The 17,663-nt window shown below is 33.3% G+C and overlaps 2 protein-coding genes across 3 annotated transcripts; both read right to left on the reverse strand.

Annotated features, from left to right (window-relative positions):
* Positions 1 to 10,513: 10,513 nt before the first annotated feature.
* Positions 10,514 to 13,830, reverse strand: LOC122194426 (uncharacterized). Of its 2 annotated transcripts, XM_052764607.1 has the most exons (3): positions 12,976 to 13,830; positions 12,281 to 12,899; positions 10,514 to 12,241 (listed from the first exon to the last, which is right to left on the reverse strand). In XM_052764607.1, exon 3 carries the CDS (start codon positions 11,976 to 11,978, stop codon positions 10,572 to 10,574), a length of 1,407 nt encoding a protein of 468 aa, XP_052620567.1. In that variant the 5' UTR covers positions 11,979 to 12,241; positions 12,281 to 12,899; positions 12,976 to 13,830; the 3' UTR covers positions 10,514 to 10,571. The 2 variants fall into 2 exon arrangements, with proteins under 2 accessions (XP_052620567.1, XP_042751635.2); XM_042895701.2 differs by having other exon boundaries at positions 10,514 to 12,899.
* Positions 13,831 to 13,960: 130 nt separating this feature from the next.
* On the reverse strand, positions 13,961 to 15,704 carry LOC111894102 (pentatricopeptide repeat-containing protein At3g42630). Its single transcript, XM_023890180.3, has 3 exons — positions 15,461 to 15,704; positions 15,227 to 15,330; positions 13,961 to 15,133 (listed from the first exon to the last, which is right to left on the reverse strand). The coding sequence occupies exons 1-3, from the start codon at positions 15,540 to 15,542 to the stop codon at positions 14,045 to 14,047; spliced, it is 1,275 nt and encodes a 424-aa protein (XP_023745948.1). The 5' UTR covers positions 15,543 to 15,704; the 3' UTR covers positions 13,961 to 14,044.
* Between the last annotated feature and the right edge of the window lie 1,959 nt (positions 15,705 to 17,663).

A 17,663-nucleotide genomic window follows, 5' to 3' on the forward strand; every position in this document is an offset into this window, starting at 1 on the left:
GAAATTGAACTTCTCCATAACCTAAAATTTTCATTACCAGTCAACTTGATTGTAATTATAGAAGTAACAGCATTATCAGAAGGGTGAATGTAGAGAGGATCATCAAAATTAATCTGATCATCCTTTCCACTTCCACTAGGTGGATCAGTTGTACCACCCGTCATAGAAGCAAATGAACAAAAAACAGGAAACAGAAATCAAGAAAACTTGCCCCTGAACTAATCTTATGTCCAGATGGTCACCACGTATATCGGGGCCCAAGACAATCAGAACAGAGGAAGAAACAAACACATATACAAAAGAAAACCAATCAACACAACACAGATCACCAGGATCTTTACAAACAGATATGTAAGACAAAGAAAAGGAATAAGGAATTGCTCACAAAGCCTTTTAGGACGAGTCAAGTGCAGAGATCGACTCTCTTTGTCCGTTCTCAACTAGGGTTTATCAGTGATGAACTCTGACCCCTAGTGAGTTATTTCAGACTCAGAGATTAATCGATTTGGCTTAATCTTTGTTCACAACCAGTCTTGAAAGCAAACTTGATTTGATCGTCACAGAAGAAACCTACAAGATAACAACAATCTCGCAGTACCAGATCCAAAAAAACAGGTGTTCGATTTGATTCACTAAAGAAAAACCTAAATCAAACTGAATATCAGGAAGAAGGACACAGTTGATGAAATCGATGATCAGAGTTCACACGAACTCACGATGAACAACAACTGTGTCAATCACAGAAGAAATCAAAGAACACAGTAAATGACGAAAGGGTTTCAGAAATTACTAGTACGATCGTGAGACGCGCAATCGCAAATCAACGAACGTCACAAGAACACCGAAGGAGCCTTAGCTCTGATACCATGTAAAAAAATGTGATCAACACAAGATCTTCCCAACATCATCATTTCATTCACTATGAAACAAATGGTTTACAACAACAGAATACAACTCAAACCTCACTACAAAATCACTCACACACTCATATTACAGATCTTGTGATACAATGATTTATGAACAAACCCTAAACGAAACCCTAACTCAAGATGAAAGAGAAACTGAGAGATCTAGATGAGAAAATATCTTCGTATTTACAAATGAGATCATCTAACACAATATATATCACGACCCATTAGATATCGGGTATAACCCATATACTCTTGACCCGCGTGTCTCTTATCTGCAATACAACTTAACAAAAAACATACACAAATATATACACGAATATATTGTATAATATTTTTAATCAATTAACTAACATATTAACAAATTAATGTTTAAGTTTGAATATTTCATTAACCTTTTTCAACAGTTACCACTACACAAATTCATTTTTTTATTATTTTTTATTTTTTAACATTATATTAAATAAAAAAACAAATTACAAACCATAATTTAAAATAAAACCATAATTAATATAAAAAACACAAATTAAAAAACAAAAATACACATTACATTAAAATTAAAAACACATTACATTAATATAGAAAATACAAATTAAAATTCTAAAATTCTTAAAAAAAACATAAAAAAATTAAAATCCTAAATTACTTAAAACCATAAATAAAATCCTAAATTTCTTAAAACCATTAAGATTAGAACCTAAAGTCCATATTTTTCTCGGACTTGTCGTTGAATTTTAAGAAATGTCGCAAGATTTTCCGGGTCGAGATCCGGTTGGGGCTTCGTGTTTATGATTTGAAGATCGGTAAGAGCTATTTTTTGGCGGTTAGTGGCCTCCGACGATTCGTATTTTTTTTCTAGAAAAAGTAGAGCTTTATCTATGGATGTCACAAGCTCGCTGTCACTAGTTGCCGGTGCTTTTCCGCTTGAAGACGCTTCTTTTCTCGCTTTGTCCCGTCCCGGTGGTCGACGAAGTTGGACGTTCGGTGATCCCTCCCCCTCGGTGGCGTCGAAGTCATCGTTGAGGTCGAGTCCAAAACCCACGTCCGGCTCGGACGTTCTTGCCCTTTTGTTGGAACCGGTTGTAGATCCCGAATGCGCCATTTCCGGATATAGAACCCATTTTGGACCGTTACGACAAACTTCCCACGCTTTTTGGTGGCCGAACGGTTTACCGTTGGTGGTAACTTTCTATTCGTAGGACGCGGTCGCTAAAATGTTGAAGTCGTTGCTACCACTTCTATGCATATTTTTAAGATTGTCAAATATGTCATTGAATTTGGTGCAAGCTGCTCGTAAGTCACGCCATTTTGCGTTGATCGAGTCGTACGTCCGCTCCGTTTTCTTTCCTAATAACGCGTGGAAATGATCTAGAATACGACACCAAAAACTTTGACCCGATTGTGCGTTGGCGACATCCCCGTCTTGGGATATGAAAATCCAAGCTTTTACTAAAGCTTCCTCCTCGTTTTCGTTCCATGTGGTGGTCTTTTTTTTTCTTGGATCTTTGGTTTTTTTTTTTTTTTTGCCTTTGTCGAGTTGGTTGTTGTGTTTCTTGGACCCGTTCGTCGTCGTCGTCATTGTCAAGATTTATAGGTTGAGATTGAGATGGTTGAAATTGTTGAGAATGTTGTTGAAATTGTTGGAAAGGTTGTTGTTGAAAGGTTTGGAATTGGGGTTGATTGAATTGTTGTGGTTGTTGTTGATAGAAAGTTTGTGGGTATGAAGTGGTGAATAAAGTTTGTTGTTGGATTGAGGAGGTTAGCAATTTGCATGTAACTAACATTTGCATTTGGAGTGTTTGGAGTGTTGGGGGTGTTTGGATTTGAATCCATATTGAGAGAAAAAAAAATATGAGAGATGAGGTTTTTTTTGTAGAAGGTAATAAAATATAGAGAGTGTTTTTTGAAATGTAAAATGTAAGTAGAATATTGGATAATTTATAGGTGTAAATATTTGTGTTTAAATGGTAAAAAGTAATTTTTTTTTATGTTAGAAACGGCTATATAGCCGTTAGTTTACAAGTTCCAACCGTTACAAATTAAACGAATTGTGATTGGGCGTCCTCTTGCATCTTTGGCACCACGTCACATGCACCCCACCGGCTTTGGGGGCGGTGTTCACGCGTGGGAGAGGTTGCCACCTCAGCCCAAGGCGCGTGAAACTACCCCCATACCGGGTAGCCTTATGTAGACTAGGGAAAGAATATGCAGTCAAGACGATCTATTGTTGGTTTTGCCTATTTTTAGGAGATTTTTTAAATTTATGGGAGAGGAAAAAGCAGTCAAGTGTTTTCATCTTCTTTTACCGAGGCTGAATACATGTTGCTTGCAACTATAGCTTGTGAAATTTTATGGGTATTGAAACTATTAGTTGATTTAGGGCTAAAAAACTCAAGCATATTTATTGATATATAATATGGTTTACAAGTTTTTTTTTTTAACGACATATGGTTAACAAGTATGTGATTTTGTTAGCTTCCAATCCGGTTTTTTATGAAATAATGAAACACATGGAAGTAGATATTCGTTTGTTAGTGAAAAGGTAGCTAACAGTATAATCAATGTGGTTTAAATTGATAATCAACTTCAAAAAACTAATATTTTTACAAAGCCTCTTGTGCATTTCAAAATACTTGTTTAACCAATAAGTTGAAGTTGATTAAATCGGGGGATGGTGTTGGAAATACTAAAGTCCGTATGATACCCCAAAATAAAAAAGGTTGTTTAGCTTTATATTTTTAGCTATCATGTTTTTGTGTAGGAAAAATGTTATTCGGTAAAATTAGCCAAAAGGCTAAAAGTAAAGGAAAGGGAAATTATATATACTGTGGTATATAAAATTTAGGTGTTATATTAAGAATAAATTAAGTTGACAAGTAAAAAAAATAATGATTGACTATAAAATCGACACCTCTAAGGTTTTCTTTGGCCTTTTCGGTAAGAAACCATAACATTCTTTGAGACTTTTTTCTTGGTTGTAGGGATTATTAAATTCAAACTTGGATTCCGTTCTTAAATCTATTACAGTCTTATGATTTCAATTAATATGAAAAAAGATGAAGATTCTGGTTTGTCTAATTTCACCTATAAGATTTCAATATTATTTCATAGGTAAAATGACTTATATGGGTAACTATGTTTCAAAATCATTCAAAAAATATAATTCAAGTTTGGTGTGTCCAAAAAACACCATCCAAGTAAAACATTTGTATAAAAAACACCAACGAAGTACATCCTTTGTTCAAATTTGACCTTGTGGTAACCGGTAAAAAATAAGTAAAGGGAAACAAACAAGAGGAAATGACTCAAAAGGGTAACTATGTTTCAAAATCGTTCAAAAAACACCATCCAAGTAAACTTTTTGTACAAAAAAACACCGATAAACTATATGTTTTGTTCAAATATTACCCACCGGTAACTGACTCTTATAGATTAAATGATGACTTGACTTAACTATTATGACATGACATAATAATTATTGACAAGACAATAAATGATATATTCTTCCTTTAAAAATCGATTTAGGGTTTCTTTATGAACGAATGACTTCTTATTCTCTTATGATTGCTCTTTTTCTTCTAAAGTGATGATCTCGAACTCAAGTCTAAAATCCTAATTCTTAACTTAAGGCAAAAAGGGCTCATTTACCCCTACCTCAATGGGCCTCCCTCCCCTAAGGCTCAAATCAATAAAAATCCCAAAAATACATCCAACCCCAACTACAAGCCCTCTAAGGCCCAATATGGCCCAAGAACCCCCAACATGGCCTTAAGCCCAAAAAATGACGTGCTATAATCAGGTGGGCCCGAGGCCTAGCTTAAACAAGTCCATGCATACGCCCAGTATATACTGAAGCCTCTGTGATCCGGATTTCGAGCCAGCATGCCCGGTGTACTCCTAGCGTACGCCCAACGTACTCGACTAGGGTCAAGAACCGCCAATCTTCCGAAGGCCATAACTTCTTCATTTTAAGTCCGAGTTTGTCATTCTTTATATCCTCAATGTCAAGTTTAAACAAAGAATATATTTTGTTGGTGTTTTTTTTACAAATGCTTTACTTGGATGGTGTTTTTTGGACACACAAAACTTGAATGATATTTTTTGAACGATTTTAAAAAATAGTTACCCATATATCTCATTTTTCCTGTTTCATATTTATCTGTTTCCTTTTATATTTAGCTTGTAGCTAAAGTTTAGGCCTTCTATTATGTTTCCTATTTATTCCCGATATTGTGATTAATGAAATCAAGAAATAAATTACCTTTGATACCATCGTTTTCCAGAGGAACAGCAAACGAAAATCGATTGCTGTGAGTAGATGGTGTTGAATATGGTGGGGAAAGAACACGTGCGTTCTTCCAACAATACAACAGGGGTTTTGGAATTCAATGCGTCCGCTGCTGTTGAGAAGGTTTTAAGCATTCATAGAATTTAGTTATGGCTTTTTATTTTATACTATACTATACGTTTTAAATATGGATCATGTGGCTGAAACTGATGCATGTTCATCTGTCGTCGATTAATTTAATTTTCATATTCTCAGACATGTGAAGCAACTCCTTAAAAATCAAAGATGCATTGATAAAATTATATGGCTTTTTTATTACGTTTCATGTGCGTGAAACTGAATTTTTTTTTTGGATATGGGTGACGATAAGTTTTCTGTCATCTAACATATTCTTGTTGCTGACAGTTAGAGAGATTTCCGTGTAAGAATGAAGGTGATATCTCATTCAGTGGTGGTAATTACAGGTAAGAGGCTCCAATTAATTCATCCGAGATTAGGTTTTTTGCAGAAATTATTTAGATTACTTTGTTTTGTATTGATGATTGTTGTAGGAGTTATGCTAGTGTTGTTTCTGCAACTCTTACTCCATCTGACTCCTTTGAAAATCACATAAATCGAATCACAATCAATTTAAGTGGGCAGAGTGTGGAAGATGGAATTTATTATTTGAAAAAGCACCTTATATTTGGTGTATATTGTGGAAGTAAGTATCTACTTCATTAATTAATATATATTTATTTATATAATTATATATATAGTCTTTTAATCGTTGTAGTCTACAGCTCTGGTGTATCTCCATGTCAACACGGGATATGACGGGTCGGATCTAAAACAAGCGGTATGAATCAAGTCTAGTTTGTTTATTTATTTAGTATTTGGGAAATTTGGGTATATGATATATGTATGAATTTTATAACTTAAATTGTGGGATGCTTGTTGAAGGTTACGGATCTCTTAGATGATGAAGGTATCAAGTGGAAGCAGGAAGAAGACCCGCGATGTGTCCTAATCACATTCGATCGGGAGAAGAAAGAGTTGAAATTCAATAAAGGTGGTAGAAATTCCGGTTGCCTTATTTTGATCGATTGACATTTCAATGTGGTATAATAATGAAACAAATATGAAGGTGTTTGCTTATTTGAAGGAATTTGTGTTTATGTTCTATACAAGTTTTAGTGTTTGTTAGCTTATGTGGTATTAAAACTTAAGTACCAAAATTAGTTACTAATATTTTTTGTTTTCCCTAAAAATTATTTTTATGTATTTTTTTTTTAAAACTTGGATTTGTTTTTGTTTTATTTTTATTTTTATTTTTTATCTCTTAAATCTCAATATCAAATTAGATTTCATGTGCGATCGATGAAGAGTGTTGGTTCAACAACTAAGGAGTTGTTTGTTTTTTCGAAATGAAAAGGGTTAGATGTCTGTAACCCTATGTAGTAGAAAAGATGAACCAAAACGAGCAATAAACTAATGATATGATTTTTTAACAAGGTTTATATAAAAGAATTAAACATAATATTTGTTAAATAATAATAAATAAAATTGTTAATTTCGTTTAAAACATATTCATTTCTTGTTAAAATTTTAAAGACCGTGATTATTTTTTTAGGTTAATTTCAATACATTTGGTAATTTTAATGATTAACTTTATAATTTATTAATATTTGGTTATAGACAATCTGATATAAAAAAAATATCTATATGAAATTTACCAAACAGTTTAGAAATTATTTGAAATTATGTAAAATATAGGGATATATACAAATAAAGTCCCAATATTTTCATTGATTTGACAAAAAAGTCCTAAACTTTATTTTTTTGACAGTAAAGTCCAAATTACCGGCAGTTTTGGACACTTTTACCCTTTTTTCCCGGTTATCCGGTAATTAGGATTTTTTTGTCAAAAAAAATAAAGTTTAGGACTTTCTTGTCAAATCGTCAATTAGGACTTTACTGTCAAAAAAATAAAGTTTAGGACGTTTTTGTCAAATCATTGAAAATATTGGGACTTTAGTGTATATATAACTTTTTTTGGTTAGAAATTTAATGGTATGATACTCTTTAAGCATAAGAGTTATTGAAACCTTCACTAATCTGCTAGATCGTATTGAAATCCTTAACGTTTTGCTTCTTGTTAAATCGTTTTTTTAATCTCAACAAACCGACATTGAGAAAAATTAAGATAATCAAGAAAGAAAGAAAGAAAGAACCAGGGTAGTGTTGACTTTTTGCAGCTCCAAAAGTGGAGAAATAAGAAACAAAAAAAAAACGAAATTGTCATTCTTTCCTTTCTCCACATTCACACCCTTTTGATTAGACATGTGGTTTTTGTGTTTGTATAAAGCAGGGCAATTTCGATTTTTTAGGTTTCTAATTTCTCCATTTTTGAGACTGCAAAAAGCCAACACAATCCTGGTTCTTTCTTTCTTTCTTGATTATCTCAATTTTTTTCAATGTCTGTTTGTTGAGATTAAAAAAACGATTTATCAAGAATCAAACGTAAAGGATTTCAATAGGATCTAGCTGATTACAGAATGTTTCAATAACTCTTATGCTTAAAGAGTATTATACCATTAAATTTCTAACCAAAAAAATTATATATACACTAAAGTCCCAATATTTTCAACGATTTGACAAAAAAGTCCTAAACTTTATTTTTTTGACAGTAAAGTCCTAATTGACGATTTGACAAGAAAGTCCTAAACTTTATTTTGTTGACAAAAAAGTCCTAATTACCGACTAACCGGGAAAAAAGGGTAAAAGTGTCAAAAACTGCCGGTAATTTGGACTTTACTGTCAAAAAAATAAAGTTTAAGACTTTCTTGTCAAATCGATGAAAATATTTGGACTTTACTGTATATATCCCTAAAATATACTCCGATTGTTTATAATACTCTTCAAATATTATTAAAATAATAAACATGTTGTTGAAAAAAAATCTAAATTGAATAATCCTCCTTAATAATAATCCTCCCTAATAAATAAAGATCTTTTTGCCACATGTCACATTCTCATTTATTTTGCTACATGTAATTTTTTGGTTATTTTAAATTAATTTTTATTCCACATGTCATTTTATGAGTTTTTCACTTTATTAAATTCTAGATAATATTTAAATGCAATAATAAATGCATATCAATTTTATTAATGAAATTTCCTTCTAATTTCAAAATTATCAAATTAAAGATTCATTAATTTTTTTTATTTATTTATCTAAATTATTTGTTTAAATTTACTAGAGAAAAAAACCTTTTAATTTTTATAATTCAATATTTTCTCACTTTTCTTATAAATTTATACTTCTCAAATGTTTAGAATTTTGTATTTAAATAAACTCATGTAATACATGGGTCTCACACCTAGTATAACTTAATGTAAGTGAGAAGTGGTTTGAAAATGATGGTTTAATTCTGCGTAACGCAACACACACACAACAGTTTTTAAGTTAGAAGTTTTCAAAAAAACAAAATTTTGCAAAAGGTCAAGTGTTGCGCGACACAACAAGAAGTGGTTTTTCCAAAAAAACGAACAACACCTAAGTCTCCACTTATAATACAAGAAAAGTACATTCAACAGATTATGCGTATGAAAGTGATTTGATTGATTTCACCAAGAAAAAATTGTGGAGATCAATTGAAGAAATCCGGTCATTCCAAAAGTGTAGGTTGATCTGGTTGCTGCTATGAAATTGTTCCAAAAGTATGGGTTTAAATTTTGGAGCCAGATAGTCAAATTTAGATGATTTAGATCGTGAAATAGTAAACAGACAAAGTGATATATACAACAAGTTCTCAATACGAGAAGATCGAGTAAATTAACTTGTGCTTTATATTTCTGAACATGATGATCAAATGTATAAAAACAAAACTAAACTTTGGTTGATTATATAGAAGCATAGTTCTTGAAGTAAATCACCGTGCATCTTTGTATAACCTTAGGGTGCATAGAGTCATGGCCGGTAAGGAAAAAGAGCTTGTAAAAGATTTGCAATTCTTTCGTCAACCACATGATCATTTGAATGAATGGATGCAGATTGTGGTGCTCACTCGCAAGCGAGAACTAGCACGTATTTTTCTTCATTCATGGATGGAGGTTTAGAATTTATTCTGGAAATTAATTGTCATTTTAGGATTTCGATTATCCTTTTTAGGTTTTAAGTTTTCGTTTGTAGTAGTGTATTTTTCTCACTGAAATGTTATTTTGAATTTGAATTTTATTTATTTAATTTTAACTTAGTAAACACCTTTGCTTTCTTATTATTTATTTAAAGGTTTTAATATATTTTTTTAAAACAAAAATGTGTGGATTTAGCATGGTTAGAAAAGATGGATTGCTTGTGTTGTGGGTCCAGAAAGATAGAAGTAAGACGAGGGAGAACAAATGCTTCCCTTCCTAATATGTAACTCATAGTTCATTTGATGTTCTACATAGGTATTTTTGTAGACCATACAAATCATATAGAAAAGAATATTGTTTTTTAATGTATCGTTTTCCACATCTACCAATCTTACCTAGATCAATAGTGCATAAATAAACCCTTCATTAGGTATGTGTCTACTCATTTCATTGGATCCAAGTATACATATCCATTATTTCCTAATGATTGCCTTAACACAAGATTCATGCCCATTATTTTATAAACAATCTTCATAACACACTTCATACGTCAATTCATCTGATTCAATAGCATTCCACACCATGCACTCTCCCTTAAGATCACAATCCTTAAATCCTTTAAATGTTAGGGTATCTATCTAGGCATCGTACTTTCAACTTATGCTCAAATAAGCACTTATAACACCTTTCTAAACCATCACTATAGTATTTACTACATGTGATTGGAATGATAATCAATGCATTATCATCTCCACTATGATACCCTAGATGCTCCACATTACTCATTAGGGTAATGTACTTCCATCAAAGCAACATGTTCATTGCCTTATCATATATTTGCTTGTAAAAACACACACCTCCCATATGCATCACTTGCATATAAAACCACAAGTCATATAAAACTTGTGTGTTACATAAAGTTCTTCACAATTCATATTCATTTGGATAGTCTTCTAATCCAAGATATGAAGATGATTCACATTGTTTGTTTCAAGGGACAAGGGTATTCACTATATAGAAAAACCGATCACTCAAAATTTTCAAATCCATAAAAAAAACTCTAATCCTGATCTCATCATTTTGAAATTACGAAACGAACAATGCGAGAAATCCTAAAAATAGGAGACGATTTATACATTTATACAAAGTATTTGAATTCATATCGTCTAAAAATGCTACTCACATATATCAATACACATTTAACCAAAAACACCAAAAGATTACTACTTCATATTTGCAAGAATTAACATCAACTATCATTTAACATCTTCAAGCATGGCTTCAAGCTCTTGTTTACCAAAAGGTTGACCACTAGAATTAGCATGAATGGACTTCACAGACAAGTAATACATCATCCATGCAACCATGAAATAAACCTCCATGAAAGACTGGAAAGCTACAGCAAAGAACACCCCAAAATGTTGTGAAATCACCCATCTAACATATCTCCCACAAACTACAACTTCAAAAAACATAAGATCAACAGCAGGTTGAAGCCTTAATGACAGTAAATGATAACCTTCTTTCACAATTTCTCTCCAGCTTCTTCTTGAACCCGCCATAACTATCCAAGCTAGAACAGCAAACGCATAAGACATGAACAAGTCTAATATGATCCATGATTTTAGGAACCAGTAAATCTCCTTCTCGAAACCTTTAACCCAAGGGGACATGATTGAAAATGGCATGAACTTGTACCTAAGGAAGATCTTTAAGAAGGAATATTGATCTTTGATTGATACGAAGAAACAGAAGCCCAATAGATGAGTGAGAGCATCCCTGATTGCCCATCTCATGAGAATGAAGGGAGATAATCTTTTCACACCCAAAAACAAACCAATTGAGAAATTAATGGCGAATGAGTTGTGGCTCTTACAGAAATCATTCAGTACCATTAGGAATATAACTCCATGAACTATAGTATAAGTAGCAACGAATCCAAGAATCATAAACCAATAGGAAGCAGAGAGAGCACCAATGAGAAACAACAATGCAGTAAAATCATGGTGTTCGAGGCCAAACCTCTTCAAGAAGAACTGGAATTCAGATTCACTTTCAGCCGTTTCGTTCAATGGTGCAGAATTGTTGCTTCTATGGATGACGTCGTTTTCTTCTTTCTCTATGATCTCGATTAATGTGAAAGTCATCTTAGCAGTAGAACGCACAATTTCAGATGCCCTAATTCCATTATCGGATACGGAATCGGAGAATCCCAATTGGGGATCGAAGGAGTCAAGTATGAATGAAGTGGCATTTAATTGGGAATTTGGGAGACTGCTGCCAAAACATCGATGATCGAACTCGTAGTCTCCCGGGAAGGAATCATCGTCTAGAGTCCTAGTCCTGACGCGGGTGAGCTGGGGGAAGCGGCGGCGTCTGGTGGTGATGTTGGAGGTAGGAGAGGTAGAATTGGGAGGGCCGTGAATTCGATAGATGAGGGGTTTTATGGAAGGGTCGTTATCGATGAAGGAAGTGAGGGAATGAGTAGTCGTTTCAACGTTAACGCGTACAGAAAGCACCAAGAGGGAAAGAAGGAGAAGCATCTGGAGGTTGTTGGGGTTGAAGAAGATGGAGGTGGTTTGCTTGAGGATATCAGTGGTAGTCCGGAGGACGACTATGCGCGGCGGCGGCCGCCGCCGCCGCCGTGCAGGATGCTCGTTCATGGCGATGGGTTTTGCCGATGAATTATAACGGATCTTGAGTTTCTGTTATTGATTACAATCAAATTCCCTCCAGTTCTTTGATCCTCTCCAATGGCAGCATGCGTTTCTTCATTGAAATTTCCCGCTTTGTTGCTGGGGAGAAATCAATTTATAAGGACCTCCCACACGTGTATGTAATGAGTTCATTATATTTCTTGTGATAGAAGAATGTATAAAAATGGTTTAGACAAAACTAAAAATTTGGTCACGTGGTATTTAAAAACCTTTGGATAGGGTTCAAAAGTGTTTCTGTATTTAAAAACCTTTGGATATGGTTCAAAAGTGTTTCTGTATTTTTTGTATTTTTTGTATTAACTTGAATGAAAGATCCAAAATCAAAATGTTTCTGTATTTTTTGTCTGAAAAAACTTGAAAAGACCATTATACCCTTTTAATTTTATTTTTGGATTTCTTTATTCTTCTTTGATTTGTTTCCTTACTATTTGGAGAATTTTTTTAAATATAAAAGAAAAAAAAAGCAGCCCTCTCTCTCTTTCTCTCTCTCTCTCTCTCTCTCTCTCTCATAAAAAAGAGGTCGACTTCGTCACACCCATTCCCGTCATGAGGCCCTAAATCCTAATGGATTCAACAATCAAAAACTTCATCCGTAGGATTTAGGATTCAACAATCAAAAACTTCATCCGAGCAAATCCTACGTTCGACGCCACCAACACCGCTCGACATTTCTTCATCTTCATCACATCCATATCTCGATGTTTTCCCACACTAACCAACGTAGCATCACCGCTAGTCACGACCTCCCAGTCCATTTAGTCGTCAATGAAGTCAAAGAAGGCGGAATTGCTTTCATCTCTAGTGTCCCCCATGTTGCTACACCCTCTTCTCTCCCAATCACCCTTAGAAATAATAATGTCGTGCTCTCTGAATTTGAAGAATAGAGTATGAGATGTATTCACAGATAAACATATTACAAAGTGTAAGGAGTTAGGAATATTACTCGATGGAGATGATTAGGGGACTTTGCTTCAGATCTTCACGAAGCCTATGGGTGACAGGTATGCCCTTGTTCATCAATGCTCTTGAACCTATTCAATTTTCTTGAAAAGATTATCAACAGATTCAATAATACCTAACCCTAACTTACTATTGATCAATTCCCAAAATTTATGATCATTGTTTGTAAATATTTGAACAGGACAATGATATTCATCGAGATAATTTAGAGGGTTGAGTGTATGGTGAAAGATGATAAAGGAAAGGTGCATCATTGTTTGTAAATAACTGAAGCTGTAGATTAAAAGGTGGGGTGTGTGCGTTTTTTATCTCAATAACATTAGTTTTGTTTTTGAAGCTGGGCAAAAAAAATCTTAAGAATCTAATTTTTTGGGGAATCCTTGTGTGTGTAATCTAGTAGCAAAGTAAAAAACAATTTGGGTTTTTTTTCATGATTTTCATATGATATAGATGTGGAAGAAGAAGAAGAGAAAGAGAAAGGGAAAGAGTGAGTTTGTGTGTGTGTCTGAGAGAGAGAGAGTGTGTGTACGATGGGGATGTGGTTGCTCCAATTCTTTTTGCTTTTTTTTTTCTATTAAAATAGCATTAAGGTAATTATAGAAAAAGAAAAAAGAAATTAAAAGGGCATAACCGTCTTTTTAAGTTTTTTTTGGACCAAAAACACAGAAATATTTTGATTTTGGATCTTCCATGCAAGTTGAAAAACTTTTGGGCTCTATCTAAAGGTTTTTAAATACCACAGGGACCAAATTTGTAGTTTTGTCAATGGTTTATAATGTATTATTCCACTCGTATATCCAAGTTATCAAAGGATTTTAGATTTTTGTTTTATGATACCAAACTAGCTTGGGGGTTTTTGTGATAGAAAATAATGAAATTTGTCAAGAAAATTAGGATATGAATTAATTAAAATTAGTTATGTGTTTTGTTGACATTGAATAAATAATGTTTTCTTTTTGGTTTATGGATTTATCAAAAAGAAAAACTAGAATGGTTTTTATAACTAGAGCAAATATAAGAGAATATACAAGGGGTATTATCGTCATTACTAATTAGTAATTCCAAAAGATTTGATTACTCCGATATTTTTTCTTAACATAAGTTGCAATCAATTCCTTATAACTCCACCTCTTCTTCCCTCTGTTAAACTCCAAAAGTGGCTCCGAACTAGAGTGAAAATCACCTTTCCCCAACACCTCAAACACAAGATCATCCGTTAACACAACACCCGAATCATTCACATTCATTTTCCTCAAAGCAAAGTCCAAATTTTTCCCTAATCTCCTATCCAAATACGCATCAACAACACAACCATAAGTCACAAGATCCGGGAAAATTCCATTATGTTTCATATGTTCAAGGCTCAAATGCAAATCCCAAAACAAAGACATCTTTGAGAAAGCCACAGCTCGAATATTAAAAGTGGTCAAATCAGGTTCAAATCCAGCTTCCAACATATTTAAAAACTCTCTTTGTAAACTCTTCATTTTAAAATTTGCAGCATATGACAATAACAATAAGTTCCAAAGAAGATTTCCTGCATTTCTCCTACCAAGACCCACATCCCTTAAAAAGCTACCTAAACTATGAAACTTTTTGTCCCTTATATAAGCAAGAGAAATTGCCCTAATCCCATCTTTTTCAACCAAAAGTCTTGAGCTTTTTAGACGTTTGTAAGCATTTTCCATCATGGGTATTGAACCAAAACGACTATAATACATGATATAAGCATTACCCATAACAGAATCAACAAGAAATCCCTTTGAGACCATATCTTTTAATGTATTCTCCATTACTTCAAGCTCTCCTATCTTACCAAAACAAGATATGGTGTGTGCATAAACTTGGTGTTGTAATTGAGGATGCCTGAGACTAATTTGATGTATAATTTGGATTACTTCATCAAAAAGCCTCCGTTCAATGTAAGCATCAATTAGGCCCAAAACTGTGTGAATATCAAGATTATAACAACTGTTTATAATTTCATTCCATATGGAATCTGCCTGTGTGAAAAATCCATTATTTGCATTGTATAACATCAAAGTTGTCATGGTAGAAATGTCTTCAGATTGCAATTTATGGACATGTGTTCCCTTTCTGGTTAAACTTGGAATAATAGAAGCACAGTTTTTATGATTATCCTGCGTAGAAATATAAGGAAAAGTAACAAGTGTTGCATCAATCAACCACTCATACTAGTGTGCTACATCAGTTGTAACGAGAAAATGACTTACCTTTTGAGCTGAACTTCTACCATGTGAGTTCTTATGGCTGGAGAATGTCCTCGAACCAATCAATTTGGCTTCAATAGGATGAGGTACAGAAAGAACCGAGATAGCTTCAAAGGGGTAAATTTCACAAAATCCGATTAATACAAGCAACAAAAAATAATATAGAAAAGGAATACCAATGAGGCAATAACCGAATTTGAATTTAAGATATGATCGAGTTGACTGTTGAGAACCTACGTGAGACGACAGATGTTGTGGAAACGATTGCGGTGGAGGACCGGTGACTGCTTGAACATGATGGTGGTGATGGATGGAACATATGACGATGATGGTGGGAGACGACGACGGTGGAGGGTGGCGCTGCTTAAAGACGATGATAATGATGATGACTAAAGACAATGGAGGCTGGCAGATTGGTTGTTCGTGTCTTGAAGGCGAAGGGGATGAAGAATTGGGGGAGATAAACGATGAGAAGGTCTTATGTGAGTTAATGGGTTTTTATTTAATTTAGAGTAAATTACACGAATTTTTGGTAATTTGCATGTATTACTTAATTTATTTTTTTTAACTCGAAAGGTCTTATAGTTTGTTTTTGTTGTGCGTTTGGTCTTTGTCTTATCTAAAAAGACTATTTTGTCATTGATTTTTTAATTTATTTAAATAAAATGGGGTATTTAATATAAGGTAAGGTGAGATGGAAGTGGGGTTGGGGTGTGTTTATTTAAATAAATTAAAAAATCAATGACAAAATAGCATTTTAGGTAAGATAAAGACTAAGCGCGTAACAAAAACAAACAGTAGGGACCTTCCGAGTTAAAAAAATAAGTTTGGGACCAAACATACAAATTACCCCAAACCATAGAGGCCATTCGTGTAATTTACTCTTTAATTTATATTAAAATATATAAAATAAAAATAATAAAAAATCTAATAAGGGGTAAAATAGTAATTCCAAATCAAATTTATACCAAATGAAATTACAAAAATCAACTACAAATAAAATTGAAACCATATACGTCATCCTTATCTACATGAACCATTTATTTTTATAGAGTCTTATAAAAAAAATTTGCATTAGTAGTTAGTACTAAAATCGCAAGCCTTTTCTTCAAGGAACCAAATGTGTTACTTTTGATAAAGATACAAGAAATAATAAAAATACATGATATCGGGATGTTACATAATACTTGAGAAGCAGGTTGAAATGGCCTATACGATGTTTGACTTAACTAAAATTGATAACTTGAATTTCTGTATTAATTTTAGCATGCATTTAATTTTTATTTTAGACTTGTTAATATTTTTTTTACATTAAATCGTTAGATTTATTATTTTGAATATTTTGTCTTTTAAACTAATTTATGTAGATTTAGATGAGTGAGATGATAGCTTCCAACACTATTAAAGTCCAATCAAAAGCCTTTTAACCGTGTTAACTTGAGATCTCATAGCAAGACTTGTGATCTAGTAGAAAAACAAATCGATATAAAATATTTTTAGATTTTTGATAGCATTGTGCGATTTTTTTCAAGTGATCGGATGAAGGGGCAAACATTTTATGGGGACAACGAGCTGAAATCATATATATATATATATATATATATATATATATATATATATATATATATATATATATATATATATATATATATATATATATATATGTTTTCCCAACTTGTTGATCTTCGATATGACGAAATTGAATGGATTTCAACGATTGTTGCTTACGTTTTTTTACACGTGAACATCATTATATAATTGATGTCAACATCATATTTGGGAGCCTGATTTGATGATCAATTTGGAAGCCAACAAGAATTAAAATGGTAGCACATTTATGAATTATCAACAACCCAAATAACAATTTCCATGTCCTTAGTCATAAGTCTTTCTTGGAGTGAGTGAGTATTGGAAAACATAGCTAGAATTATTCGTATTCAAAATCCCCTTACATGCTAGTATCACAAAGACAACTAGCATCCTACAAACATAATCCATTGGGCCGACATTAGTGCCTTTGACCCACGAGCATAGTGAAGAGACTCACCTCGAAATACAACTCTAAATCAACAAGCTCACAAGGTCCAAAATGGTGCTAAACGCCACCTAGGTAAACAAGCAAGGAAGACCCTTAGTCTACTTTCTAAAACTAGAAATTTGACCTAAGTCAACAAGTTAAAAGTCAACCTTCAAAGTCAACAGTCAAATGTCAAAGTCAATAGTCAAACATTTGCTTCAGCGACTCATTATGTCGTGACTTCAGATCAGGACAAAAGAATCGATCCAACCCCAGTCGCCACAACGTGGCGACTTGATGCTACATCGTGGGCACTGGGTTCAAAACAGCTTAATGGGTTAAGTTGTTTCCTTCAGTCCTAAGAGCTCCAAAGCTCATATCTATTCTGAACTATGGTCTAAAAGGATAAAGTTTCCAACTTTA

The sequence above is a fragment of the Lactuca sativa genome, chromosome 6 (genome assembly GCF_002870075.4).
Source record: "Lactuca sativa cultivar Salinas chromosome 6, Lsat_Salinas_v11, whole genome shotgun sequence".
Taxonomy (NCBI): Eukaryota; Viridiplantae; Streptophyta; class Magnoliopsida; order Asterales; family Asteraceae; genus Lactuca; species Lactuca sativa.

Coding starts and splice junctions, on each gene's coding strand:
- LOC122194426 (XM_052764607.1), bottom strand. CDS start 11,978: ATGAACGAGCATCCTGCACGGCGGCGGCGGCGGCCGCCGCCGCGCATA.
- LOC111894102 (XM_023890180.3), bottom strand. CDS start 15,542: ATGTTCCATCCATCACCACCATCATGTTCAAGCAGTCACCGGTCCTCC. Junction 15,331..15,460: donor CACAACATCTGTCGTCTCAC/GTAGGTTCTCAA, acceptor ACCCCTTTGAAG/CTATCTCGGTTCTTTCTGTA. Junction 15,134..15,226: donor GTAGAAGTTCAGCTCAAAAG/GTAAGTCATTTT, acceptor ATTTCTACGCAG/GATAATCATAAAAACTGTGC.